This window comes from Anser brachyrhynchus (assembly GCF_964034855.1).
Source record: "Anser brachyrhynchus genome assembly, chromosome: 1".
NCBI lineage: Eukaryota > Metazoa > Chordata > Aves > Anseriformes > Anatidae > Anser > Anser brachyrhynchus.
In genome coordinates this window covers 36817326-36844305 of record NC_137694.1, presented here as the reverse complement: position 1 = coordinate 36844305, position 26980 = coordinate 36817326, and the positions used below count along the sequence as shown (strand labels likewise).

The window sequence follows — 26980 nt, the reverse complement described above, 5'->3', positions numbered from 1 at the left end:
ACGCCCTCAGTACACCACACACAAAAAACAAACCAAAGGCAAAGCAAGCCTACATTAATTTATAAGCAGCTGGGGAATTTAGATTACTCTTAAAATATGTGAGATATGTGATTGTATATTATTCCACTGTTAGCAGATGAATTTTGGTTTAGAAAATACATATATACATATATACATATATATATAAAAGTAGTTAGCCAGTGGAACTCTATCTATTAATGTTTGCACAGTTATGGATCTAATGGACAGGAATAAGCAGCAGCGCTACTAGCTTTTTATTCCAAAATGTGACCCCTGGATTATGCCAGAAAAATTATTTGACAAAGTAAAACAGGTACACAATAGAAAAACCTCCTACAGGCTCCGTTCCTAGCTGACCAGCTTTGAGATCCCCTTTTCAGAGCAGGGACAAAATGGCCAGCAGACCGGCTGCCTCCTTTTTAGGGTAGACACCGGCGATGTGAGCGCACATCAAAACGTGCATAACAAGGGCTAAGGAAATTTGCTTATCCTATATTTTTAGGATTTTAAATCTGGCTCAGCAGCAAATAGAACAGGAAACAAAGGTCAGGCTGACACAATGTGGGCTATTCTCTCTCTTCCTCAATATGTGTTTGCAGCTCCTATCTAGGTTAATGGGAGTTTTGTGCACATGTGGGGGAAAACAGAACACAAATGCTGCAAAAATTGGACTCAGATTTAGTTCAAATAAAGTGTAATCAGCTTTAGAAAATCCATCAGCTTGAAAACTGATGTCTTATCACTGAAAAAATCTTTAGAACATCACCTCCATATGCTTGTTAAGTACAGCTCTGGAAAAAAGTGCTTAGAACATTTTGCACCCTTATGAAACAGTTGTGAGTGCAGTACACACACCCAAGCTGGTTCTTATTTGATGTTTCAAATACTGATCAGCCAGAATTGTATCTTTTTTTTATTCGGGTGTCAAGAAAATTCCTAGTAACATTCAAAATTCACTCACCGTAGCTTTTATTTTCTCTCACATACCCACGTACACTGACATTACTAGGCAAATATTACAGATACTGTTTTTGTCTAAGTGAAATACAAAATACTTAGGTTTAAGGTATTAATCGTATAACCAATTTACAGAGACGGGGTCTTATGGCAGCCTTCACAGACCTAACAGCAGACTTTGGACATTACACGAGAAGTGCAGCTGCATCTGGGCATTAGGTTGCGTGTTACCATTTAGTTATTTACTTATTTGGAGAAGTGTCATGTAACTAAAGAATATGCTGTCAGAGGAAAGAAAGAATTACATTTTAAATTCTGTGCACTTGTACATAATTTTCAGTGCATACATATTTAATTCATACTAATAACTTAAAAAGGGACATGTTGAGTGCAACTATAGCACACTTCTAAAAATTTTGCAAAAATTCTTAAGTCTTAAGATTTAACAGCAATCCATATGCTAAATTCTCTTAAGTATCTTTTTTAAAAATTTATAAATGGTATTAAAGAGAACTGATCTTCAGTTAATTCCACTGCTTTTGCCAAGAATGAGGCAAATAAAAAAAAAAAGAGAATTCATTGGACAAGGAAGACGGACAGCATTGCCAAGCGTTCTAATATCTAGGATATGGAAACCCTCATCCAAGCCAATGACTTTTACCAAAACAAAACAAAACAAACAAACAAACAAAAAGGTAAACAAACTTCTGATTCCAAGGCAAATTTAAACACAGCAGAGCAACCCATAGCACACTGTTTCCTGCAGCAGAGACACCGGTTCCTAAAAGGGCCTTCATTACGCATGACACAACAAGCAGCACCCATTCAACCTGAGGGAAGCCCACAGGCTCGCAGGGCCACTGGCTGGCTCTTTGTCACCAAATGCAGCAGGTTGAATGCAGACATCACTGTGATATCCTCACCAACAAAACCAGAGGCAAAGAACAGGGGCAAGAGCTGAGTAGGGAAGAAAAAAAAAAGAAGAAAAAAAAAAGAAAAATGAGAACAAATTAAAACATTAAAGATGTTTAGATACATCCACAGAAAAAAATAAAACAAACAATGCTTACAGTTTGATCCGAGAGCATCACATAGGAGTACCATTCTAAATGCACCTTTCTGAGCGGGTTTCTTCTGATCCCCCCTTTAAGGTTTGGATACGCATTACACGGTGTTCTGTGGCGCAGATTTCTGTGCCACCCAGTGAGGGAGGGGACATTTTTGTGGGGGGCATTCACAACAGACGCTCAGGATACCTACCACAGAGCAACTCAGGGCAGCAACCTCTATGGTCAGAAGTGAGGAGGCACTGAGGGATGCCGCTCAAGGCCCAAGCTAGGTGGCAGGAGTCCTGCTTTCACCACCCAGTAATGCGGGACAGAGCAAAGGGGCAGGCTTTTCTATTTATTTTTGAAAATAAAATCAAACTCCACATTTGTGAATGGTGAGTGCTAGGAACCAGTCCTTGCTAAAAATTGTTCTTTTGATGACTTGTCTGAGGAACGTGACATCGCACTGTAATAAACTTCCCAGATATCTTAACCCCCCAACTTCTTGTTTTAAAGGCAGGAAATAATTCGCATTGTAAACTGTCCATGAGATATATTTAAACAATCTTCCGGCCAGTTTAAATATAGAAAACGGAGAGATGGCAGTCGCAAGATTTTATTTGAGAAGGACTTAATGCACGAACACTAATTGTTTCATTTACCCCACGATGGGAAAGAGGAAACGCAGCTGCCTCACAGCGCTCGCTTCAGAAGGTTACGGGACATCGGGGACGCGAGCCAGCCCCCACCGAAGGCGATCCCGAGGCTCTCGGTGACACTGCTGGAAGCAGGATTAGGCCCCGGGGGGCTAATGAGCACTGTGGCACCGCCACCGGCCTCCTCCGAGCTGCCTCCCCTCTGTTTTTGAATATCATAGTGAAGGAGCTGCGGGATGCAAGCGCCCAGAAATGAACTGAGGAATGGTTTTGTCTTGGGCATTTCCTGGATAAGATTAAGAAGCTGATCGCGGCCTCTTCCGACCCCCTAACGAACAAACGCGTAATACACGGTCTTATATATTACCACATCACTCTGGAGTATATCTGATGGAAAACTGCTTGTATTAACATGCCTGAACTCTGACTTCTCCAAACTAAATTCGCTGCAAAACCAAAACATTTTTGTGTTACTAAATGGAGACAAAAAGGAGGGGGAAGGTAAGTACTGCACAATGAACAGCCTGAGAGGGCCATTAAACATAAATAAACATGTCATTTTCACGAGTGACTGCAGGACCAGTTTAAAAAAAAAAAAAAAAAAGGAGGGGGAGAAAATTCCTCCAGAGCAGACTACCGACTAATAAAAGATCAAAGGTCTGTCCGTAACGAACACTACAAATAAAAACGTGATTTTTTTTTTTATTATTATTTTTATTTATTTTTTTTTCCTCCCAGCGACCTTCACCGCCAGGAATAAAGCGCGCAGTGAAGGCGTAATTACCGGGCCAGGCTGCAGCCTCGCCGCGCTCCCGCAGCTGATCATAAAACCCCTTCTTCCCACCCTGCCCCGGCGAGCGCGGGGCCGGCCGGCCGCGGCCATCTGGCTTGTGTCAGCGCCGGCGAGGCCGGCGGGAAGCGCGGCGCTGATGTCACCGCGCGGGTCAGCCGGGGAACAAAGGCGTATTTTTGCCCTTAAAAAGCTGGGGTGCCCCAGCAGCGGGGGCCTCCGGCCCGCCGGCGGGGGTGATTTATGGCTCGTGCCGTTCCCGCTCCTACTGAGATAGGCCGGCCCCATCTAGCGGTCGGCGCCGCGAGAAGGCCTCGTGAAGGACGGGGCCGGCATGGCAGCGATGAGGCCGGCCATGGTGGCGGTGAGGCCAGCCGCACCGTCCCAGAGGGCTGCCACGATCCATGTCCCTCAGCCAGGCACTGGGCGCTAACAGGGCCTCGTGGGCCCAGAGGGCTGCCACCATCCATGTCCCTCAGCCAGGCATTGGGCGCTAACAGGGCCTCGCGGGGCTCCTTGTCCCCATGTGGCTACACCTAAACCCAAGCCATCGGCCTGCGGACTTGGTGGCACTTCGGCCACTTGGCCTCATTGCAAAACCCCCCAAGGCTCTGGAAGCCAAGACGGGCAGCAGGGGACGGCCCCAAGATTTTCCAAATCCTGCTCTGCCTCTGTGTGGGGACTGAAGGCGTCACGCCACGGACACGAGCAGAGCAGAAGCTTGGTCTGGTCTGCAATGCTGACGTTTGCGTTGTGTCATAGCCCCACGCTCATGCCCGGCTTGCGGGCTGCCAGCCACTTCAACGGGAGCTTTGTTTCCTGCAGACAGCTTTGTGACAGCTTGGCTTTGCCGCAGCTGGCAGTGCAGTAACTTTTTGTGGATGTTGTTTCCAGTCAGGAGCCTTCTCTGCTATTTTGGAGGCCAGAATACCAAAGGGCAGCCAGACCTTCCCCCGGATGGCTGGGCTCTCACAGACCTGCCTATAGGAAGCCCTACACGTGTCTGTGAAACGTCCCCCATGCAGCTGGGCGTCTGGTGAAGCCCGGGGCAGACACGAAGGCATCATCCCCGCTCTGTGCTTCATCTCTCCCGCTGCGAGCTCCATCAGGCCTGCCAAACCTGCTACTTCGTGCTGCTGGATCTACCTCTCCAGACCAAAACCTCTCCACCCCTCCCGATTCGTGAGAAGTAAACAGGATCATAACTCCCTCAAGTGTAAACAGTTTAAAGGAAATGATTTGAATTTGCCAAGGATTATAAAATAGATCTTGACCTCTTGAAAATGTCAAATATTTCAGTGTTCACCAAAATGTTGTTATTTAGTCTCAAGTATTCGTAAAGACTTGGAGGATATATAAGTCCTGAAAGCCCAATAAAATATAACTAAGCATTCATGAAAGTATTTTATTGCAGTTAACGTATTTTATTCTTTTATTGCTGACGTTTTGATCGCTATTTTCATTTACTCTGTACATTACAGCAGTGCCCAGTAGTTTCAAGTAGGACTGGGACCTCCCGGCGTTAGGTACTGCATATACACAAACAAAATCCCTGCTGCAGGGTGCTTACAGGCCAAGATTAAAAACTGCTTGTAAAGAATCAGCAAAGAGAAGAACAAAGTCAAAATCATTACGATTGATGCATTTGGTTTGAAGGTTTGGTACAGAGATTGCTTTGATGGAGAACAACAGTGACGTAGCTGTTGTAGGTAAGACCTTTGCTTCGCTGTTCCTGCAGTAAATGCAAGCTTGGCCCTATACTTCAACAGCTTTAGGAACTGGGTTTGCACCGCGGATCTCTTTGACACGAACAGCCAGAGCATGACAAACATGGGAAGGAAACATCATCCTGGAAGTACCTTTGTTGGTGGCTTAAACTTATGTCCCACATCCACCTGGACTTCGGCAGGGCCAAGCAAAGGCCCCACACCACAGCTGAAGTTGCTTGCCACAGCCCTGTATGATGGCGCTGTAATGTGAGGCTTTCCCGGTGGGCTAAATGCTCCAAGAAGAGCCCAGTGCAAAACTGACAAGCCTGGGTGTTGATCCCTGCCAGGTCTGTCCCAGCCCTGAACACAAGCCCCCAGCAGCCAGGACACCACTGGCTCTTCCACTGCTGTCCCCGCTACATCAGGAGGTGGGATTTGGGAGCCTTCTGCTAGAATTATAAACATCATAACTGCAGGAAAGCCTTCCTTGCAGGATGCTGACATCCCACTGTTGACAGATGGGGAGGTACTGCCCGCTTTCAAGACCTAGATCGTCAATCGCAAATGTTGGGAAATCACAAGTTAGGCCCCAAAATAAACAAGATTTGTTAAAAAATAACGTAGGGGGGAGGTCTTTCAAATTTGTCCTTCGGAAATGAAGCATTTTGTACGTACTCAGGTTGTGTTTTCTCAACCTCTGTCTGCAGCTAGAAAAATTTCTCTGGGGAAAGGACAACTTGAGAGATAAAATTCTGATATTATCACATGTTGCTTTTAAGAGCTGTAAGAGAAACATCAAGGGTTCTCAGGAGCTGATAACACTATTGTTTTAAGTTTTTCTGCATTTAGTTTAGTTTAGTGTTTCTCCTGAAAACCCCGGTCCAGATTCCTAAAATTACATGAGAATCCCAGCTCTCACAAGAAAAACGTGAAGTTTCAGCCCTTTAGCAGTAAATTAAAAAATAACAGTAAAGCAACTGGACACCAATTCTTAAGGGAACAACCTTTTTTTCTTGCACCAATAATGAGACCTCGATAGTGTGAGACTTCTACTTTTTTTCCCCATTTCCCTCCCTCCCACCCCCCAGTCTCTGGCCCCATTTTGAGGACAGGAAACAATTACAGATCCCTACATGCTCGCCAGAGAGCCAGGCTCCTATGTCAGGAATTTCAGTGTCACTGGACAAAGCAAAGGAGCAAAAATACTGCCATACTGGAGAAATCCTAACAACTACAAGTCAGAAGACAGTAAAGGCCTGGGAAGTTTCTGTAGTCAAGTGTTACAGTAACAAGTTAATTTTAATTAGTATTTGTTTTGTTAAGTTTCTCCAGACAAGCAGTAAGTTCTAACAGTTGCTTTGCAAAAGCTTTGGTTTCTTTTGTTGTTGATTTAAGTCCAAAACAAACAAACTATAACCAAACCTTTCACTGATAAAACTTAGTGAAATATTTAATATATGCATTTATTCCGGTCTTACCATTTGGATTTATTTTTTATTTTCAAATTTGGCTTTTGCTTACTTAAAGCCAAGTCAAACTCAGCAGACAGAACAGCACAACCATTGGGCACTGCAGGAACAAGAAATGCAGCTGCGAAAGCACCATATGAGCAAAATTGTTGGTGTATCAAGGATTTCTGGGTCAAAACAGTTGTTTAGTCCCTAGCCACTTTCCCTTAACACAGTCACTGCAAATGCCAAAGGCCCTTGGTCTCTCCTGCTCCCTCCATTGCATCCCAGAGTTTTTACCATTTGAGCTAGAGTCTTTACCATTTGAGCTAGATGTCTCAGGTTGTCACGGTATGTGCCAAGGGGGGATGGGGGGCAAAGGCAATGTTTAGCAGCTTGTAGAGAGATATTAATGGAGTCTGATCCAATATCCAATACAGGACTGCCGGCCACGCAGGAGAATGGTACAGAGGAAAGCTTCTGAGGAGGGTGATGAGGACAGCCAGTCATTTACTGGAGGAAGAAGGGATGAGCTCCCGTTCCCCCTGCTGATCCCAGAAGGTCTCTGGTCTTTCACCCGCCATACAGTTCCAAATCCCTCAACTTTGGGATTTAGCCTTCCTCCATGCCAAAGTACTCTCCTTACATACATGTGCCTTCCTACCTCGGTGAAGATCCCTTCTTGTCCTGTCCAAAACCGTGAAGTCAATTGACAAAACCTTTGGAAACTCACCTTTAAAGAGGGCTCTTAGGCTCTGCATTTTCATGTGCTTGTGTATCAACTGATAATGCAAACTGAGGGCGTCTCCATAAGTTCCTGATTTGCCATTAACACATGTTGCAAAAGCTCCCTGATCTAGAGCAACATACTTCAATAATTAGCAGCTAACAACATGCAGCAAAACATCATAAAGAGAATTATAAATATAACCTTCTCAAAGGCTTACTAAAGAGGCATAAAATATTTTTAGAAGAAACTAATTGTGTTAGCCTTACAAGTATGCAAAGGAACTGTGGCATTTAACTTGCACGCTTGTCTGTATATAGCTTTATTTCCAACTCCCCTCATAAAATACCAGCTTCTCAATTAAAGCCACAGCAGTCAGAAGTGCTCAGCCTGAATTCCCACGTCACTTTTAACACTCGCAATTAAAGCACGTTCTCCGTAGCTGTTTGCTCTGGAATGTGCAAACTGAACGTCAATCCAGTCTACTTTTAGGAAGTTTACGTTTTGCCCTGATAAAAGAGGTCGTTACTGCCATATCCCATAATATCTGAGTGGAAAACCAGGAAATGTCAAACTTTAAACTTGAAGTTACTCCCCGTGCTGCAGAGCAAGCAGAGGGGCAGGCGGGATGGGGCGCAGGGGGTCCCGCTGCCCCAGGGCTCCCAACACCCTCTCTTTCTGACCTAAAATGGGGAAACATGGCCTGATCTGGTAATGCTATTGATGTCTCATTTTTATATCCTAGCTGGGATGTTTCAGCAGCAATATTGTCAATATTCATTATTTTAACAGCGCCACCTAACAGAGATGAGATTCCTGGAGTCAGTTTTCAATCCTCCTGCAGGCTACAATCATCTTTTTCAACCCAGTAATCCATTAAAACCTTGGAAAACGAGCCAGATTCTGAAACTGCTGCTCACAACTCAGGATGATTTCACCGACTTCAATAGCTGAGAAGAAAATGTGCTAAGTAAGGAGGCAGTACTTTGTGTGCCTGTGAGTTTGCATTCACATTAGAGCAGGTATCCAAGAACAGAGAAGTGATTTGTAAGAGAAAGACACTACCTCCGAGCAGAGAACGAAGAGCTATATTTAATTTTCATTTAATGCCTGAAATGAGCTAACATTCTCCCTGGTACCGGCTGCCAAAGACGGGAAGCTCGCAGTCCCTTACAGGAATATCCCTCGCTGTTGGCTCAGCTGGCTCTCACGCTGCTCCCATCTCCAGCTCACGAAAACCAGTCTGGCAGCAAACAGGCGGTGTGCTCGTGAAACAAAAGCCCACGGAGGTGTGCCCAGGGACCGAGTCAAGAAGGTAGGAGACAAGAAAGAATAATCAAAGCAAAGGCTTTTTTCAACATTTGTACCTTTACGGAAAATAAATAAATAAATAAATAAATGAGAGGGGTAAAGCACGTCTCCCTGCTCTATAACCACTTCCACCGAAGAAAAGAGCCGTGACACTGAATTCTCCTTGTTTTATTAAGTGCCACTTGCACCCAGCATTGCAGCGGTACTGGTCCCCCTGAACAGAGAGCGTGGGCCAGGGCCAGAAGCCATGGGGGGAAGAGGACTAAGTGGCCATTAGCTAATTTATCACAGCAAGAAAGCATCAGGAGAGAAAGAAAGGATTACCAAAAGTAAGGCATGGGACTCTAATAAGGATATTAAGACTAGCGTGATAATGAATCACAGCAGTTCAATACTTGGAGCGCACAGGGCAGGAGGGTTAATTAATTCTCCTGTAAGTAATACAAAAGCTAAGAGGGTCCTTGCTCGAGGGGCTGCTTTGGTCTTGAAGGAGGGGTGTGAAATGAAAGGAGGGAGACAAGACTTTGCAAGCCCTGTGGGAAGTGGAACAAATGGGAAGAGAAAAGTGAGATTGCAAGGAGACAGGAGCAAACGGTGTCACCCCAAGGAGAGGAAGAGAGGGAGCAGCCGAGCCATGAACCCCAAAACCACGGACAGCCAAGGACAAGCCGTTCTGCTAAGGGCAGGAGCTGGGAGCCTCCGAGCCTTGCAAGCACTCCTACACCTCTCGTTGCCAGACTCTTACCCAACGGTTAGGGCTGGCAATACTTCCTGCAGGAGCGTAAATATAGGTCAGTTGGGATTTTCCCCCCATCTCTTCCTGCTCCTCCCAGATCCGACGCACCAAAATAGCGCGCTGCTGCCGCGCTGTTGGTTTCCCTGCCCTGGGAGCCTGCCAGCACGCAGCGCATTCCTTGTACGGAGCGAGTTTATAAGCACGGCGCTCATAAACCATTCGTAAATGGGTCTGCTCTGAGAAGCAGAATCCTTTCAACATCTTGAAAATTATCTAATCTCTTCCAGTCCATCAGTCCTCTCCGGTGCGGCGGTAAAGGATTAATTGCTTCTGGTGCTCGCCTGATGAGATACAAGTGTTCTGGAAACAACCTTTTAATTTAACAGTTCCTACTGGCAAGCCTGAAAGCTTTTTGCTTTGCTCACCAATGAAGAATTTGTTTTCAGTACTGAAGGAAAAAAAAACACAACAGTTTTAAACCCCCCAGACTTGTGGGTTACTGCCGTGCAGGAGCTTTATCCCAAAGGTAGCCTAGCACTGAAGACATGGAAGCTATTTATACTCTCAGCTAGATTTGGGGAGGCGTGCTCTCCCTCTCCACCAATATTTGCTTTGTCAAGCTTGCCAGCACAGCAGAACTCGTAAGCTTTCTCTTCTATTTTTAATTCAGGAAAAATCCCATGCATCATTTACCACTCTTTTTTTCCACAGTGAACGGAAGCCCTTCAAAGGGAATTTCTGTTCTGCTTTCCCGAAACAACTTCACACTAGTTTACAGTTACTTCTTCAAGAAGAAAAAAAAGACAAATTTTCAAGGTTAAAGCAAGAAATCCTTTAGAATTGAGTCCTTTTAAGCTGTGTTATGCAGTGCACCTGAGCTCAGGACTCCTTCCTCAGCTTACAGCACTGGCCTGCCCAGGTAAGGACGCACAATGGATATGTGAGAGGAGCCACGCCGCTGGGGTATAACGTCTCATGAAATGAGGCAAAGAGAAAGCTCCAGTGAGAACTGATATGACTTCAACAGGACCTCCTACCCGAAACATCAACAGAGAGCGCTCTTTCCAAAAGGCACTCTTGAACATCATCTTACTTGTTCCTAAGCTGAGACAAGTGAAAAAGCCCCGTGACACCTCGGCAAACGCGCTCCTGTCCCTGCCAGCATCACAGGTGAGCTTAAATTGAGAAACGACACTCATCTTCTGAAGGAAACAAGGTCCCTAGGCACATCAGAGCTACAAGCAGTTAGCATTTCAGCTGTGTTTTGGCTTCTGATTTAAAGAGTTCTCAGAGAAGAGAACTTTATTGGGGATAAGAAACGTCACAGAACCACCACTCCCTGCCACTCGGTGCAGGATCGAATGCCGTGGGGTTGTAACATGTACAGGAAATTACCAGCAAACAATCACTAAGTATACGGCCAGAGGATTTTTAAGGTATTTAAAACGCTTTCAGTCGAAAAAGCGGATGGTGCTAATATCTATCTACATGTATGTGCATGTAATACGCCCGTAAATGCCAAGACCCCTACTGCAAAAATAAGCTTTTCTGGAGTAAAAGACACATAGAGCCATGTCCTACCCACACATCAGCCTGTGCCATTGCACTCAGCATTCAATCCCTCAGCACAGGCCAGCTGAAAGATGTTCTCTCTCCGTATTTTTATAATTTACCACATTCGAAAATATAATTTTTAAATCGGACTGTGAATCAGACCTGAGTATCATCTCATATTTTGTAAAAATAAATACAATTAAATTGGAAAAATTGGAAAAAAAATGCTTAGAAGCAAAGCTTTGTAAAATTTCCTCCAGATCTGTTGGCTAGCCGGCATATGGGCACTCCAGGCCAGCTGAGGCCGGTTGTTTGGTTTTTATCCTCCCAGGCTGCAGCAGAGCATTTCGAGCTAAGGACATGCTTGCTGCCTGCCTCTCCCAGCAGCCTCCCTTACATGGACATTTTCTCCATGGCCGTGCCTAAACCCAGTACCACTCCTCCCCACAGAGAGGAGCCATCTCCCTGCCATAAAACCGCACAGCACCGTGAGCTGTCCCGCAAATAACAGCCCCAGCACATACACGTCTGTGGAATAAAAGCACTCGGCAAGAACGTACCTTTGATCACAGGAATTGTGTCATGCTCGTATTTAGAACATCCTTAGGAATATATGAGAAAACCTCAGCCTTTTATCCAAAAATAGATTTAAAAAATAGCTTCAAGAAAATCTAATCCTGCACAAAGAAAAGACTTGCACACAAAGTGTAATAGTTACATTAACCACCCGAAAAACAGAGAACCTTTATGCAGTTAAAAAGAAAAATAAAATTTAAACCACATCTAATCCATACCCCAAAAAGTCTCCTCTCGTCAGAGATGTACTGCTGTTTTTAAAGACTGCTAACGCACTGAGAAGACCCTACAACAAATAAGGAAAGAGGAGAATTTATTTTATATTTTAAATGTTCCTTGAATACACAGTACTACAATCCAACTGAGTTCATAGTGAATGCCAGTGACTGAAAAGGGAGAGAGCAACGACTATTTCTGTCCCAACAGCAATGAATCTGATTCAGTTATGAAGCTTGCTTGCTTTTAAACATCTGCTCAAGCTGAACTAACTCAACAAATACTTTTTTTAAATTTAATACTTTACTTAAATTTGATAATTTATTTAAATTACATTTGTAACACCATTTTCTTAAAACAAATCTTCACTTCTTTAGGCTATCGTTAAGCATGTTGATCAACAAAAAAATTTACACTAAATTTTCTGCTACTATTTAATAACCAGGATTCTATGTATATCTACGTCTATTTAGGGAATTACAAGGATAAATGCATTTATTCAGGGCTTCGTTTTCTTCATACAAGAGAAAATGTCCAAAGACAAACTTCCTTTAATGCAAAATTTTTCTTGGAAACTGTGAGCTGAATTCCAGTTTTCACTCCAGTGCAGTTAAAAAATGCACAAGCATAACATTTTATTTTTTTTAATTGGCTAAATGTATTTACACTGGATGTGCTGCACAAAATTCTGCGCCACTGGGCATCCTGACGCTGCTTTTCGATTCACGAGCAAAAGAAACGTTAATTCTAGCTAAATGTATCGAGACAAGTTTTAAAGCAATGATTTCAGGTGCAGCGGCCAGGCTCGCTCCCTGCTCCTCTCAGCCTTAGTTTCACGGCTCTGGAGCTCCCATGTGGCGCAGCACCCCAAGGTAAACGTGGGTGTTTTCTTTGCCTGAGCTGTTCTTACAAGCGACACCTGTCCGGCTCCCTGCACACACAAGCTACCACCTGCAGAAGCTGGGAGCTTCACGAAGCCTTGCCCCAAAACGCAGCGTGCTGCCGTCCTGCTTGGGGTCCTCCTCCAGAAGAGGGAACACTACAATTAATGCCCCACGGGTCCTTGTTTCTCCTCTCGGTCCTGATGTCTCACACCACTCCCACTAGCTGGATGTCTGCTTCGAGGTTTTAAAAAACACAACACAACAATTGTTGGTTACTAGCCTGATGTGCTCATTAGGTATGCCATTTTTATAGCACTTGGATAAATATGTGGAAAGATTCTCATCCTCTTGCATTTTTATGTGTATTTAAATTGGTGTTCACAGGTATAACTTATCTAGATGTTTGGATTTTTTTATGTAGTTTCATAGGCAGCTGATAAGAAAATAAACCTTAAGCTATGCCATGCCCAGAAGCTGTGGGTGCCCCATCCCTGGAGGTGCTCAAGGCCAGGCTGGATGGGGCTTTGGGCAACTTGGTCTGGTGGGAGGTGTCCCTGCCCATGGCAGGGCGTTGGAGCTGGGTGGGCTTTAAGGTCCCTTCCAACCCAAACCGTTCTGTGACTGTATGATCGGGTAGGTCCAGCTGCAAATTTCACTATTTGTAACCAAACACAAAGAAAGCAACAGGCACAACACGTTACCAGGTTGGAAACAGGCCTGAACTATCTAGATGGCCTTCCATGACAGTGTATTTGAGGGATTTTTTTAAGGAACAGAGGCAATCATGTAAAGCAGCTGCGATGACTGGTTTGGGACTGCCCTGGCTCTGTTGCACAGATCCTTCTCTGCACAATGCTGCCTGTGGAGTACGGCCGTCCCCTACATCACTGATGGACGCCATCCACCTTCACAAAGGTTTGTCAGCTGGTGGACACCAGCACACAAATACCAACCTTCTGTTTCTGGCCCACAAACCCAAATATTTGGTGAAACGGGGGATATACCAGAATCACAACTGTGATCACTGTGCAGTACCAATTGCTACCAAATTATGCATGGCCAGTATTAGTCTTCTGCTAGACTCTGCATGGCCTGACCCTGCTCTACAGCTCCCGAGCTTCCTGCAAACATCTCGCATCACTTGTTCACTTAGGAAGTAAACACTGCAGGAGCAAGTCCCAGCCCTAGCCAATAAATCATATGAGCAGAGAGGAAGGAAGATGAGCAGATCGAGATGGATAGTTCCCATCCAACAGACACCTGAAAACTCAAGGACTAAGTGCTCAGGGCTTTGTAGTACTTGGTTTTGGGATGTTTCTCCTACAACCACTGTAAAAGTTTCCAGGACCCATGTTCCCAGGCCCAAGGCTGACTTCTGCTGAGGCAGCCTCAGGACATCTCAGCCCACAGCACAAACAAGCCCTTATTTGGGCTGAGCCAGACAGGATGGGCAGAAGTTTGGATCACAAAAGTTATGGGTTGTAGTTTCTACTCCAAGCCCCAAGTAACTCTCCCATTGCAGTGTCACAGATTGGACAACTCACTCAGCTCTGGATTTAACTCGTACCGATTTCATGTCCTGAGCAAAGCTTAAAGACTCAGCCTGGTTACATCTCGCCTCCCCGACAGTCAAAATTTCAGAGGACATTAACAATGCTGGAAACAACCCTCCACCAAAAGCTGAGGAACAACGTCCCATTTCTCCTCCAAGACCACACGAAATACTCTGCAAAACTCCCATTCCTGATCTCCTGCTCAGGAAGGACCCATTACTCAAATCCCATGTAAAACTTGGGGCGAACATTTTTCTCCTAAAACTACGTTTCTGTCGACATAAGGTGTGTTGACAACTGACCATTACACCCCTGGGATCGCACTTCTTCTACTTCGTCACAGCTTGGAGAGCTTTATCAAAATTTACCCACTTCCATTCTCACTCTTTCATTGCAGGTGCTTTAGCGAGACAAATTTGAGACCGTGTATCTGAAATTAGGCACACTAATGTTGAATCACTGTATTCCTGGATTATGAGGCTATTGTGTGTCTGCAACCTTTGTCTGAGGTTGCACTTCCTTTTAGGGTTACAAAACTTACCCTAAAGTGTTTGGGAAATGACCCGAGGCAATTCTTCAGAAAAGAGCAAGCACCTCTGAGGACGTCTGAAAGGCTTTTGCCTTTCTAAAAGTTCAGGGGTAAGCTGACAATGTCGATTTTTAAAAAGGGAGAAAGAGTGATCAGTGAACTGCATCCCTATAAGCATACCTTCAGCATCCAGAAAGCTTTTGAAACAAATTACAAAAAAATCCCGAATAGGCAACCGAAAGGTAATAAAGCAATAGGCAGCCAAGACAGACTTGCAAAAACTAACCCCGTGAAACCAATAAAATTTCCTTCTATTCTACAGGCAGGAGGAACGCAGCAAATGCACCAGATCTCAAGGATGACATACTTTTTGACAGAGCCCCCAGTGGTATTTTCACAAGCAAGCCAGCAAAGCATCTCCCCTCTGGATCAAGGTCCTGCCAGTTGGGAGCACAGCTGACTACCGGGCTGGAAGAACACCCCAGGGAGTCGTCAAGGGCCCAGCACTTCTCTGCAGAGAAGTGGGTCTCTGCAGAGACATCAACTGACAGCAGTGGGAAGCACTCCAAAGGGCTGGGCAGAACTCAAGATGATCCTAAGAAACTGGAGAAATGGTCAAAAATCAGTAAGATGGAATTCAGTATGGCTATGTACAAAGAACCATATTTGGACTTTATCAAAGAAAAAACAAAAACACTCAAAAAATACAAAAAATGAAAACCAAAAACAAAATGAAGAGCGCAAGACCAGCAGCAGTGCTGCAAAAAAGGATGACAGGGTTACAGTGCCTACAGACTGAGCTAACAGTGTGATACTACTGCAAAAAACAAAGGCAAGTGACAATCAGGAGCTTATTAAAAAGAGAAGCACCATAGATAATAGCAGGGGCTGGGAGGAAATCTGCTCTCCTCAGCAGCAAGGTACCGGCTGGAATATGGTGCTGGTTTGGGGCACAAGACAGAAGTAACTTGGGAGAGTCCAAAAGAGGAGAAAAAAAAAAGTGCTTCAGAAAGTCTGACCTCTGCAAAAATTTTTGAAGAACTTTGTTTATCTGCAGGAGTGGCTGTGGAGATGCAACAACGCTCAGAAAACCTGCATCTTATCTTAAATAGCGCTGCACCAAGAAGCTATTATAGTGTGTGTATCGCTGTCAGTGTTATTACTTGCCTGGCATATTTTAAATAAAAATCTATTACTCTATAATTCATATGTAGCAAAGCAACAAAACCTCTCCCCAGCCTGTAACAGCTACTGTATTTCATATTTAAAGGACCTCAAGGGCAGAGTCTGAGGGTCTTGCAAAGCATTGGCAGTAATCTGACCTGGCGTGGCTCGGCCCCTGCTAAAATAGCTCGGCACAGCTCAGCACCTCTCTGAAGTTCAGAGGCAAGCAGCAGAGCTGCCTTGCGTTTTTGGGCGCAGGGTGCCAAGTTCTGTGGAAGACCAGAAACGAGGAAGAGCACACAGAGCAAGGTGTGCTATCAGCACTTCCCTCTGTCGATACGGAGTTAATGAAACTGATTTTAATCCTGTAAAAAAACAGGAGAAACTGAGGGTACAGCCCAAAGCACATTTCACCTCTTCCTCTCCCATAGACCCGCACTGCGGCTGCTGCTGGCAGGACGATGCTGAGCCTCTCCGACCTGCTCTGCGGGCCTGGGCTTCAGGATCACAGCAACTGGGTCAGTGCATGGCCGGACTGGAGCAGGCACAGCAACCTCACATCAAACCAGCGCGTGCTTTAGGCTGGCCCAGTGCTCCCAGACCTGTCACAGGGATCCTAAGGCCAGAGCACTGAGAACAACGCCCTCGTGAACCTGACCCCGGGCAACCAGCCACACAGATCCTTGAAAATACCAGTGGCTAAAAGCTCTGGCACCTTCCCTGCATGCTTTTGGAGCCCCAGAACCAGGTGCTGGGGAATACAGCTGAGCGAGACCAGGGCAATCTCCTAGCCAGGCTGAACGTTTTCAGGACTGTTTTCTCTGGGCATGGACTGGCACGGATCACTTCCTCAGGAAGCTGCTAAGATTCCTTGGGTTGATTTCTTTTTTCCACTCTCATTGTGCAGTGGGAGTGAAACTGATGGCATTTGGCAGTAACTTTCCACCAGCACTATTGTTATTTCCTGGCAGCAGGGAGTTGTTTTCCATCAGGTGCAACGCAAAGGCGTTGTCCCTCTCTGGAAGAACAGGGAGTTAAAAAGCTCCCTAGGGAAATACGTCCAAACACCACGCTCGGAGTTCTTGGACCTGGTACCGTTTCCCAACAAACTATGCACACGACCTATGTTTTGCTAAACTGCTACCTGCATTTCAAAGAAATCCTTAATCCCAGCATTCGGATGCTACTGAAAGGAAAGCGTGAGCTGGGGAGCTCGGCAGAAGCCCTGTCTTCACATTTTGTCCGTGCAACGCTCAAGCGCTGAATGGTGTTTAAACACAAAACTTACTGGAAAGATCATTTCCACCGCTCCCTGTAAATAAAGCAGCACTTGTGCTATTAATCATGTTACAAAACAATGCTGAGCTCAAATTTAAGTCCGTGAAGACAGCGAAACTGTGTTAGCACCTTATAAGTTTAAGCGCTGCTCTGGCCTGTTTTGGGCTGGTATTGTTTCAGCTCTTCAGGTCTTAAAGTCCTTACTGAGAAAAGCCTCTTTATTCCCCGGAACAGTTGCTGGATTGTGTGGCTTTCAGATAATGCTATTGGAACCCAGGCTGTTAAATGAGAACCAGAAGGCTGGAGCTAAGGAGATAAATTATAATTTCCAATCGCCTCCTGACGAATGGAGCTCCCAAAGAACTCTTGTGGCCTGTTTTCAGACAAAACAGAAGGATCGCCATCTTCACAGGTAAAGGACGCAAAAAACCCCCTTTAACGCCCAGAACACCATTCTTCATCTTCTGGTAGAAGCTAATGATATAACACATGCTCCCTTCCCTTTCTTAAGTGCCAAATTGGAAATCACTTTTAAAACACCGCTAGTTGGTGATATGCTCACACATTTCCACAGAGGAGGACGTAAATGTTTAGTTTTGTGCTTTTGTTTTAGCTAGTACACATTAATAGTTTACAGAGAACCCAACATCCTTCTGAGGTGAATGAAGTATCTGAAAAGATAACAATGCATCCTGACAGAAGCGACAGGAGAGAGGGAAGTTAACCAGTAGCCGCTTCGTGCTCTATGAGACAAAACAGAAAGCCCCAAAGGCTGTAAGTCTTCCTGGTTTTGTCCTTAGGTTTTCAAGATCTCTGCTTACATGCAGAAAGTTGCCTCTAAATAAGTCCATGTATGGACGCAAGTACTCCAGAGCAAGAAACCACCGATTTCCCTGTAGTCCCGGAGGCTGTTCCAAAACAAGCATACCAACTCCAGAGTGACTCAGGGGCAGCTAAAATCCCTACCCTGCTTTATTCTAAATTCATCCTATACACACCCCTCTAAATGCACCAGGAATGTGAGGTTCCATTTTCCTGGGGGTCCTTTGGCTGAAGGAGCCCATAACCAATTCAGGGCTAGACCGAGCTACAATAAGGCTGACAGTTTATCCCAGGCTGCCATCAGCTAAACCCTGCATGGTGCGAGGAAGTTTGTACCTTGGGGGCTGCCAAAACTAGAGCTTTTAATGAAACTAGAAAAAGAATACAAAGGAGAAAAAAAAAAAAAAAAGGTCATATTCCCTACGTAGGGCTGACACAAATGTTACACGTTGCTTGAGTGTTGATCTGTAATGAGGACGCACTTGAATTATGCAACTCAACGGAGCTATCTCAAAATTGGATGGCTTTACTGCATCACCGCCTTGTAGCGGTGCCAGCCAGATGCAGACAGGCAGACTTCTTGACCTTCTGGCTGAGAAGATTAAATCCTTAACAGCGAGATCTCTGCTCTCCCTCCTATTCCCCCATCATTTAAAATACACCCAACAACATAACAAAGGAACCTTTAACCATTTATTTAAAGGGAATTTTAATTTTCTAGCATGTCTCAGGTAATAAATAGGCTGGACTTTAAATAATACAGAAAAAAGTATCATCTTACAAAGCTGACTAAATGAGAGCAAGCAAACAAAATCCTCCTCATACCTTACTAAATATCAGGGCAACGTACCAAGTAGATTCCTCATGTGCAAGTTTCCCTTATCACACAGCTGTGAGGAAATCTTAAGGTACTTGCAAGAGCAAAATCCATATTAACCAAATCCCTGAGGGAGTGTATAGACAGCACCCCTTGGAAAAATAAACAAGGTCATTGAGTCAAAAGATTTTATTTTCGTCAAGGATCAACTGCTTTATATGGCTTTGGTACCAAATATAGAAACATTACCCCATGTACAAAGGCACTATTTTTAAAGATTGTGGTTTTTCGGGGGAAAAAATAGAGTTCTTTTTTTCTCCTAATGGGTCTTCTCTAATGTGTATTATAAAGATCCAAGAAACGTCAGACAGGAAAATGACCAACCAACCGCAGTCTGGAACTGAACTATAGATGGCTTAACTCCACCGGCTTCAGTGGTTTTGAGAAATCACTGCAGAACTTCGTCCAAAAAATAAAATCTTCTTATAGGAATTATAGGATTATTTAGCAACGCTGGTTAAACCATTCACCTTACTTAATTCCCTACGTATATTTAAAAAGGTAGCTAAGAAATGCTGCTCTAAATTAAGCCATGCCTACAGCAACGCGGGCGATTCTTTTAGAAACTATGAGCAAACGTCTGATTAGGATGACAAGCCACATGGAAACTACTTCCAGAACCAGACTTAAAGGGCACCGTTACCAACCAAATTTGGCAGCCCAGGAGTCGTGACGAACCGCGGAGGCATGCAGCAGCGCGGCGAAAAGTTGGGAATCGTCAGCAAACAAAACTGCGAGCGCTCGTGGCAGCTCGGCGAGGGCATGAACGGGGCGAGTGCAAAGCATTAACCCTTGGGCTGGAAATAAACGGTGCTGTGCCCTCGCGGGAGCGGAGCCGGGTTTTCCATTTAGGGACTGCTTGCCACAAACAGGCTGTGTCAGTCCGGCGAGGTGTCTGCCCGCTGCACATCGCTGTCTGACGTCTCTCCAAGGAGCACAGTTTGGGACCGTTCTGGTGGCCACCACAGGAAGCTTGGGAGGGAAAGAGCTCAAAGCCTGACGCGTAGCGCAGAGCTCTGCGCTCTCCTGGACGTAGATAAGCTCAAAACTCTTTACGAATATCCGATATTTATCGCAAATATCTGGCACTATCTATAAACACCCGTCATTAGCCTGTGTTTTCGGTAGTCCTTTGGGATCAGTGTGCCTTGGGGCAGCCCTTACGCTACGGGGACAGGGGCTGGGGCTCAGCCCCCCGGCGAAGCCGGCGTTTGCCGCAGGTCTGTCACATCCACACGGAGCCTAACTCAGCCTGGCGTCAGCCCCGGGAGCGTGAAGGAGCACCAAAACCGGCTAGATTAACCTGGAAAGGGGACAGCGAGGGAAAGGGGACAGCAGGACCTCAGCTACAGCTCGCTCTTTGCGCGTCCTGTATTGCCCAGCGGCGCAGTACAAAGGCGGCGGATGAGCACACCGAGCCCGTTTAGGTAAAAATGATAAATAAATAAAACGATGAACGAGCTCTGAAGGCGCACATGACGCCCCAACTCCCCTTCTGGCCGCTGAAGCCCAACTTCCCGAGCCGGGGACCGCGGGGAAGGGACCCGCCGCCCGCTCCCCCCTCACCCCCACCCGCACGCCGCCGGCACCGGGGGCCGGGAGCGGGGGGCCGCGGGGACCGGGCCTGCTCCGGGCGGCCGCGGGGGCCCTGCGAGGCGGTACCGGGGCCCTGCCGAGGGGACCCCCCCGCCTCTCCCCTCCGCCGCAGGTGCGGCCCCGGCCCAGCCCCCCGCCCCCCCCTCCCTTCGCCGCAGGGGCCGGCTCCTACCTGCGGCTCCTGCGGCGGCCGCCAGCGCCAGGAGGAGCGCGGAGAGCAGCGGCGGCGGCGCAGCGCGCATGAGGAGAGGAGAGGCGAGGCCAGGCCCGCGGGAGCGACGGCCCCGGTTCCCCCCGGTCCCCCCCCCGGGATGGCGGGGACGGGCCCGCCGCCCAGGCAGGCATGACGGGAAATTCCTGGGCACCGGCGGCCAACGCCAAATATGAGCACAGCGCCCGGCGGGGAGCGCCCCGCACGCAGCCCGACCGAAGGCACCGCGCAGAAAAGGGCGAAGCGGCTTCGGGCTCTGCTCTCACACACACACCGAGGGCCTGGAGTGTCCAGGGAAGGGCTGCGAGGCTGGGGAAGGGCCTGGAGCACACGTCCTGTGAGGAGCGGCTGAGGAAACTGGGGGTGTTTGGTCTAGGGAAGGCTCAGGGGAGACCTCATTGCTCTCTGCAACTACCTGAAAGGAGAGTGTGGGGAGCTGGGGGTCGGCCTCTTCTCACAGGTAACTAGTGATAGGACTACAGGGAATGGCCTCAAGTTGTACCAGGGGAGGTTCAGGTTGGAAATGAGGAGACATTTCTTCTCAGAAGAGCAGTCAGGCACTGGGACGGGTTGCCCAGGGAGGTGGTGGAGTCACCGTCCCTGGGGGTGTTCAAGGAAAGGCTGGAGGTGGTGCTCAGGGACATGGCTTAGGGGGTGACAGTAGTGGTAGGGGGATGGTTGGACCAGATGATCCTGGAGGTCTTTTCCAACCCTAATGATTCTATGACATTTTCCAATTTCTATGCCAGCCCTACGCTGCCAGGTAGGATGTGTTGAGGCTGAGTGACCCTTACACAAAGCTCACACACCACCACCACCCACCCCCCTCCCAGCCCTAACCACCGTTAAAAGTTAAGGCAACTCACTGCAAACAAGTATTCACGTGGAAGAGGCATCCAAGTACCTAGAAGGTGAGACACGTGTAAAAACCCCTAATAAACCTTTAATTTGAGTTTGGTTTGCTTTTCGGTTGTTTTTACAGGACAGGGTGACAAATTACAACAAACATCTGATTTTTCTCAAACGTTCGGGTATTATACACATTCCCATCTGTCTTGCAGGAAGGGATATTGGTCAACTTAACAGTTTAAGGTAAAATAAGCTGCATAATAGTACATATTACAATAGTAATGTACAGTGTTTACAAGAAATATATTTTAGAAGCAAGATGGATGCATTTGTATCAAGATGCGACCTTTTAAAATGCCACAACTATTTTTACAATCACTCTTGCAACAGGTCACAAGATGGGGTCACTAAGGTCAGGTTAACAAATCACTATGATGCACATCAAATACAACAAAATTAGTTTATATACATATATATAATACATATACATGTATATTATACATATACATATATGTATATAGTAAAACTCATCAAAATCTACCAGACCTGGCACAATCCACTTACCCATCAAAAATATGTACTTGTCCTCGGTAAGTAGAATTCTGCATGGCTGATTATATATTATATATACTCATTCATTAGCATCTGAGACATAAAACTGAGGATTTAAAATTTTTCGGTTAACAAACTCCAATAATAAACATGGTGCCCACAAAAGCACAAAGGTAAGGCACAATAGGATTTTCTGTTGCAGAATAGTGTGCATCATGTTTACTTAACCATAAGAAAAACGTGCATTATTTGTGCAAGTCCATGCTGCAAATCCATCGTATCTACAAAGTAAAGTGAGTTAACGATAAAATTTTCTGGACTGGTGTACTTCCAGTCTCAACCCCTATGGGATATTCAGCTGGATACTTCGATAAAAATCATTGTGGAAGTTAGGAAGTAAAGCCAATAATCTTAGATTTGCAACTAAACTTCTCAGCAACAATTTTGGAGTTCGGGATAAACATTAGTAAATTTAGAGGTTGGAATCACAAAATTTACTGTCAGCTGTACTTCTAGTTTGTATCAACCAAAATTGTTGCAAGGAAGTATGTACCTTTTAACATTTTGTCAGGTAACTGGTTCAGTAAAACAAGTTACAACGTACTGGAAAAGTCACTTAATCCCAAATGGTATTTTGTCACAGCCCTGGCAATTGTCATAATAAATACAGCTTTTCACAAAATATTTTTCCAGTATCTGCCAATTGCTTCTTTATTGCTCACAAATTTGAATTCAATACAATTGGTATCAGACCTCTCACACAAAATCATAAGATATTTTAATATAAAACCTATAAAAGATATTTAACTTGTATCTAACACTTTAAGGTATTTGGCCTCTTGTCATGGTATAGCCAAAACCATATAAAACATTAGGTTTTGAATAAAATAGGAAGCTTATTCACTGCTTCAATGCAGACATCCTCACAGAACACAACCAGTTTTGCCACCACCAGCATTTACATTTATATACAAAACCTAGTACATTCTCATTCAGTATGTTTTCCCTCACACTTATAATGCAACCACTAATGCCAAATTAACTTTCCCCATACCCTAGCTGCAGATTATTATTTTACGGCAAGAAAAGAAAAAACTAATATTGACTGAAAAATTTTTTTTAAACTTATTCACCATCAGGAACTGTAGGTTGTTTGTTACAAAATACCCACAAGATTATTTCACAGGAAACTATGGAAATACAGGAAGTCTTTTCTCCATGCTTTTGTATTATCAAAAACACGTCTTGGTGCAAAAATACAGTCACCACATCTGAAAATGTTTAATGAATTCGGTATTCCTCATGCAAAACTTAAATGCACTGGTTTACTATAGCCCCGGAAAACTTCCTGAAGCAATTTCTTTTTTTTCCTGTCAGCTCAGTATTACTGCCTCATTGCTAAGTCCCTTTGGAAACAAGATTTCTGGAACGTTCAAACTTTTATTTAATTCATTAAAGTATTACATACAAAAAGCACTAAAAAAGGAAGACGGCAGCCATACAGGAAAATTCCTGTTGCAAGTAACAGTCCTAGCAGTTGTAGAAAGTCTTCTCAGGAGCTTCCCTGAGAATTAGTTGTGCCTGTCCGAAGACGGAGATGTGACATAGAGTTCATGTGTTTGTTTGATGGCTTTAGTGGAGTGTTGCAGGTAAGAGCCTGGGGAAAACGATGATGATATCGATCTAGCCGCAGGTATTTTACTGTTACCAGCTTTCCTATAAGGCAAATACAAAAACATCTTCTAGTTCAGGATTATTAATTTTTGCTTCAGGATATAGCAAATAAACCCAAACATTTTCATTACATGGAAATTAGTTTACCAGATGACAGTGACTACTAAAAAGACATTTTTTGTTACAGCTCAATACTTCAGATGTTAAACACTTTGCCATCTAAAAGGACATTTAAAACCGCACCCATCCTCTGCCATTTCTACAAGTTTTGTCATAAACCCCGATTTCTTACCATCAAACCAAGAGCCATGTAATGCCTTAAAAGCCTTTCCAGCATACTCTGGAGATAGACACTTGACATATACACAACCCTGCATTAAGAAAGAGAGTTTTTGTTAAAAGTCCAGCTGACAAGGATCAGCAGTATTAAGATGTCACTGGAAAGACACTCACCTCACGTGAATTTTTGTCCACGGCAATATGAACAATTCCATCGTTATCACTGCATTTCTCCAAGATCGCTTCTTGAATTGCTAGATGCCAGTGATCACCTATTTCCCTAAGCAAACAATTAAAGGTTTAATCCAGCATGTCATCTTCTAAAAACTTGCAAAACATGACAGAAACAAATGTGTTAGTAGCTCTAGCAACAAGAACACTAGTCTGAAGTATACAGATTATGATCCAATAGTTTTCATAAAAAGTTTTCCTACGTATAATTCATTCTGTACTTGCCATGAAACCTGACAAAACCATCCACACCTAAAAGCTGCAATATAACAGTTAATTTGGAATACATTTCCATATACTAACAAAATAAACGATCAATATTGTACTATTAAAATGGTTCAAAAAAATGTGCCAAGTTCAGGTGAGTTTACATTAGAGTTCTACGTCTGACCAGGTGAGCTCCTGAAGCAAATCTCTCCATCATCTCCATGCCCCATGCTTTGGTTTGCATTACTGAATCACCTCAGAGTAAGGTGAGCTAAAATCATCTTTGGTTTTCACTCAGTGATGTCATCAAGAGGGCATTTAATGTACCACAGCTGCTAACAGGCATTCAGTCCATAGGACTAGATTAGAGTGGTCCAAAGTCGAACTCTTCAAAGTGTATACAGCATAATGCCAGGTCCTTAGCATCCATTATTGTGCTCTACAGATGTTTTCCTCTAACACTAGGCTACTCTGCACATTTTTGATCTGTTACATAGAGCTGAGATCAAGAACTTGGATAAAGTGCAAAACTACATTTTAAGAGGTACCTCCTTACAACAAATTGAGAACAAACATTGAGGTTTTGAGCATTCTCCATTCAGTACCTAAAATTATCCAATCACATGACATAGGAATTCAATGTGACATTGGAAAAACCCGTGAGAAAATACAGAAAGTTTCCTTCGGGTGTGAAGCACATGACACTAAAGTTCAAAACCCGTAAGGATAAAATTGCGTGTACAAGTACTTGCACGCAAGTACAACTCCTTACAAACGAATATCAAATTTATGGGCAGCTACAGAGCATCTACTCTGTCAACAGCCACACAACCTTTAGTTATGTGACTCATTTTCATTTTTCTCCTCTAAAAGAAAACATTTTATACTGCTCTTGTTTAAAGAAACTACTTAGAGCTACACACAGCCAATAAGTACACTTGGATTCTTCAGGCTTCGTTCCACTGCAGCTTGCTATAGAATCAACGTTTTTTTTCTTGAAAGGTAACTTCTGTCACTCAATGATTTTTTTTTTTCCCCTCAGAGTACACGGACCAAACTGTTTAGCTGAAGACCAATGTAAAGTCTACTCATGTTTAGTCCACAGAGAGTAAACATCCTCCTTCCCCACATTCCCAACAATCTCATCCTTGCCAGCTGAGTGGTTTCTTTAAAACTTGACATCAGCTTCTTGCCTCTGGGGCCTACTTAGTACTTCAGCTATTGAATATTTGGTAAATTGGGTCTCATAGTTTGCTTTAAAAAATTCAATCCTAAGAACCAAAAAGAGCAATCCATATTTTAGGTGTTTGTCCTCCCCTTCTACCTGCCTGCCATCACCTTCCTTTCTGAAACTGCAAGCAGCCATAAACTCATCTTTCCACATACACTTGTGTCAAGACAGTCTGTAAGACAACACTTGAGGGACTTTGGCAACATCGAATGCCGGATTTGTTTCTGATATTTGATGTTGACTGGTTAGAGAATCAATTGATGCCACTTACTCAGGAAGATCGTATATAAACAAAGTAGGACAGGGACACAAGTGTGCAAAAGATGCAAATGAAGGTTCCAGTGGCAAGGAGACTTTCCAGTGGAAAATACCTACAACTTAAAACCCTGCAAAAATTAGAAGATATATCCTACTCAGACTGAAAGACCAAATGTTTTCTTTCTACTAGACAGCTCAAAATGAAGGGCTTATGTCAGGAATAGTGTGGCCAGCAGGACTAGGTAAGCGATTGTCCCCCTGTACTTAGTTCTGGTGAGGATGCACCTCAAATACTGTGTTCAGTTTTGGGCCCCTCACTTGAAACAAAGCGCTGGAGTGTGTCCAAAGAAGGACAACAGAGCTGGCAAAGGGTCTAGAGAACAAATCCTATGAGAAGCAGTTGAGGGAACTGGGTTTATTTAGCCTAGAGAAAAGGAGGCTCAGGGGAGACCTTATTGCTCTCTACAATTACCCCAAAGGAGGTTGTAGCGGGATGGGGATCGGTCTCTCCTCCCATACAACAAGCAACAGGACAAGAGGAGATGGCCTCAAGTTATGATGGCCTCAAGGGATGTTTCAGTTGGATATTAATAAAGATTTCTTCACTGAAAGGGTTGTGATGTATTCGAACAGGCTGTCCAGGGAAGTGGTTGACTCACTATCCCTGGAGGTATTTAAAAAACACGTAGATGCGGTGCTTAGGGACATGGTACAGCTGTAGACTTGGAAGTGCTAGGTTAACAGTTGGACTTGATCATCTCAGAGGTCTTTCCCAACCTAAATTGGGAACTTGTGGACTTGACGATCCTTGTGGGTCCCTTCCAACTCGGGATATTCTGTGATTCTGTATTCTGAATTGATTCTATGAAGGGAATATACAAGTTCCTTCCAGTTATATAAACAGTTTGAACAGTGGTATTTTCTAAATAACAACAGGCTGTGTTCAGGATGTTAGGGAACTAAAGTCAAAGTTGAAAAAGCCTGGAAATCTTGCCCTGGGCACATTCCCTCCCGCCCAGCTCAGGACTCATGTCC

The 26980-nt window shown here is 44.7% G+C and overlaps 2 protein-coding genes across 6 annotated transcripts in view; both read right to left on the bottom strand.

Annotated features, from left to right (window-relative positions):
* The window catches only part of MSRB3 (methionine sulfoxide reductase B3), an 84708-nt gene extending 63746 nt beyond the window's left edge, over positions 1–20962 (bottom strand). Inside the window, exons 1-2 of one of the 4 annotated variants that reach the window (XM_080576664.1) lie at positions 20626–20962; positions 1809–1935 (exon numbers count right to left, since the gene is read on the bottom strand). In XM_080576664.1, the coding sequence (XP_080432790.1) occupies positions 1809–1884 (76 nt within the window). In that variant the 5' untranslated portion in view covers positions 1885–1935; positions 20626–20962. The remainder of the gene's footprint in view (positions 1–1808; positions 1936–20625) is intronic. The other 3 variants (XM_080576665.1, XM_080576662.1, XM_080576663.1) reach the window with 3 other exon arrangements.
* A 625-nt stretch (positions 20963–21587) lies between these two features.
* The window catches only part of LEMD3 (LEM domain containing 3), a 48970-nt gene continuing 43577 nt past the window's right edge, over positions 21588–26980 (bottom strand). For both annotated transcript variants that reach the window (XM_080576648.1, XM_080576649.1), the window contains 3 exons: positions 24193–24298; positions 24032–24110; positions 21588–23781 (listed from right to left, as the gene is read on the bottom strand). In XM_080576648.1, coding sequence (XP_080432774.1) covers positions 23618–23781; positions 24032–24110; positions 24193–24298 — 349 coding nt within the window. In that variant the 3' untranslated portion in view covers positions 21588–23617. The remainder of the gene's footprint in view (positions 23782–24031; positions 24111–24192; positions 24299–26980) is intronic.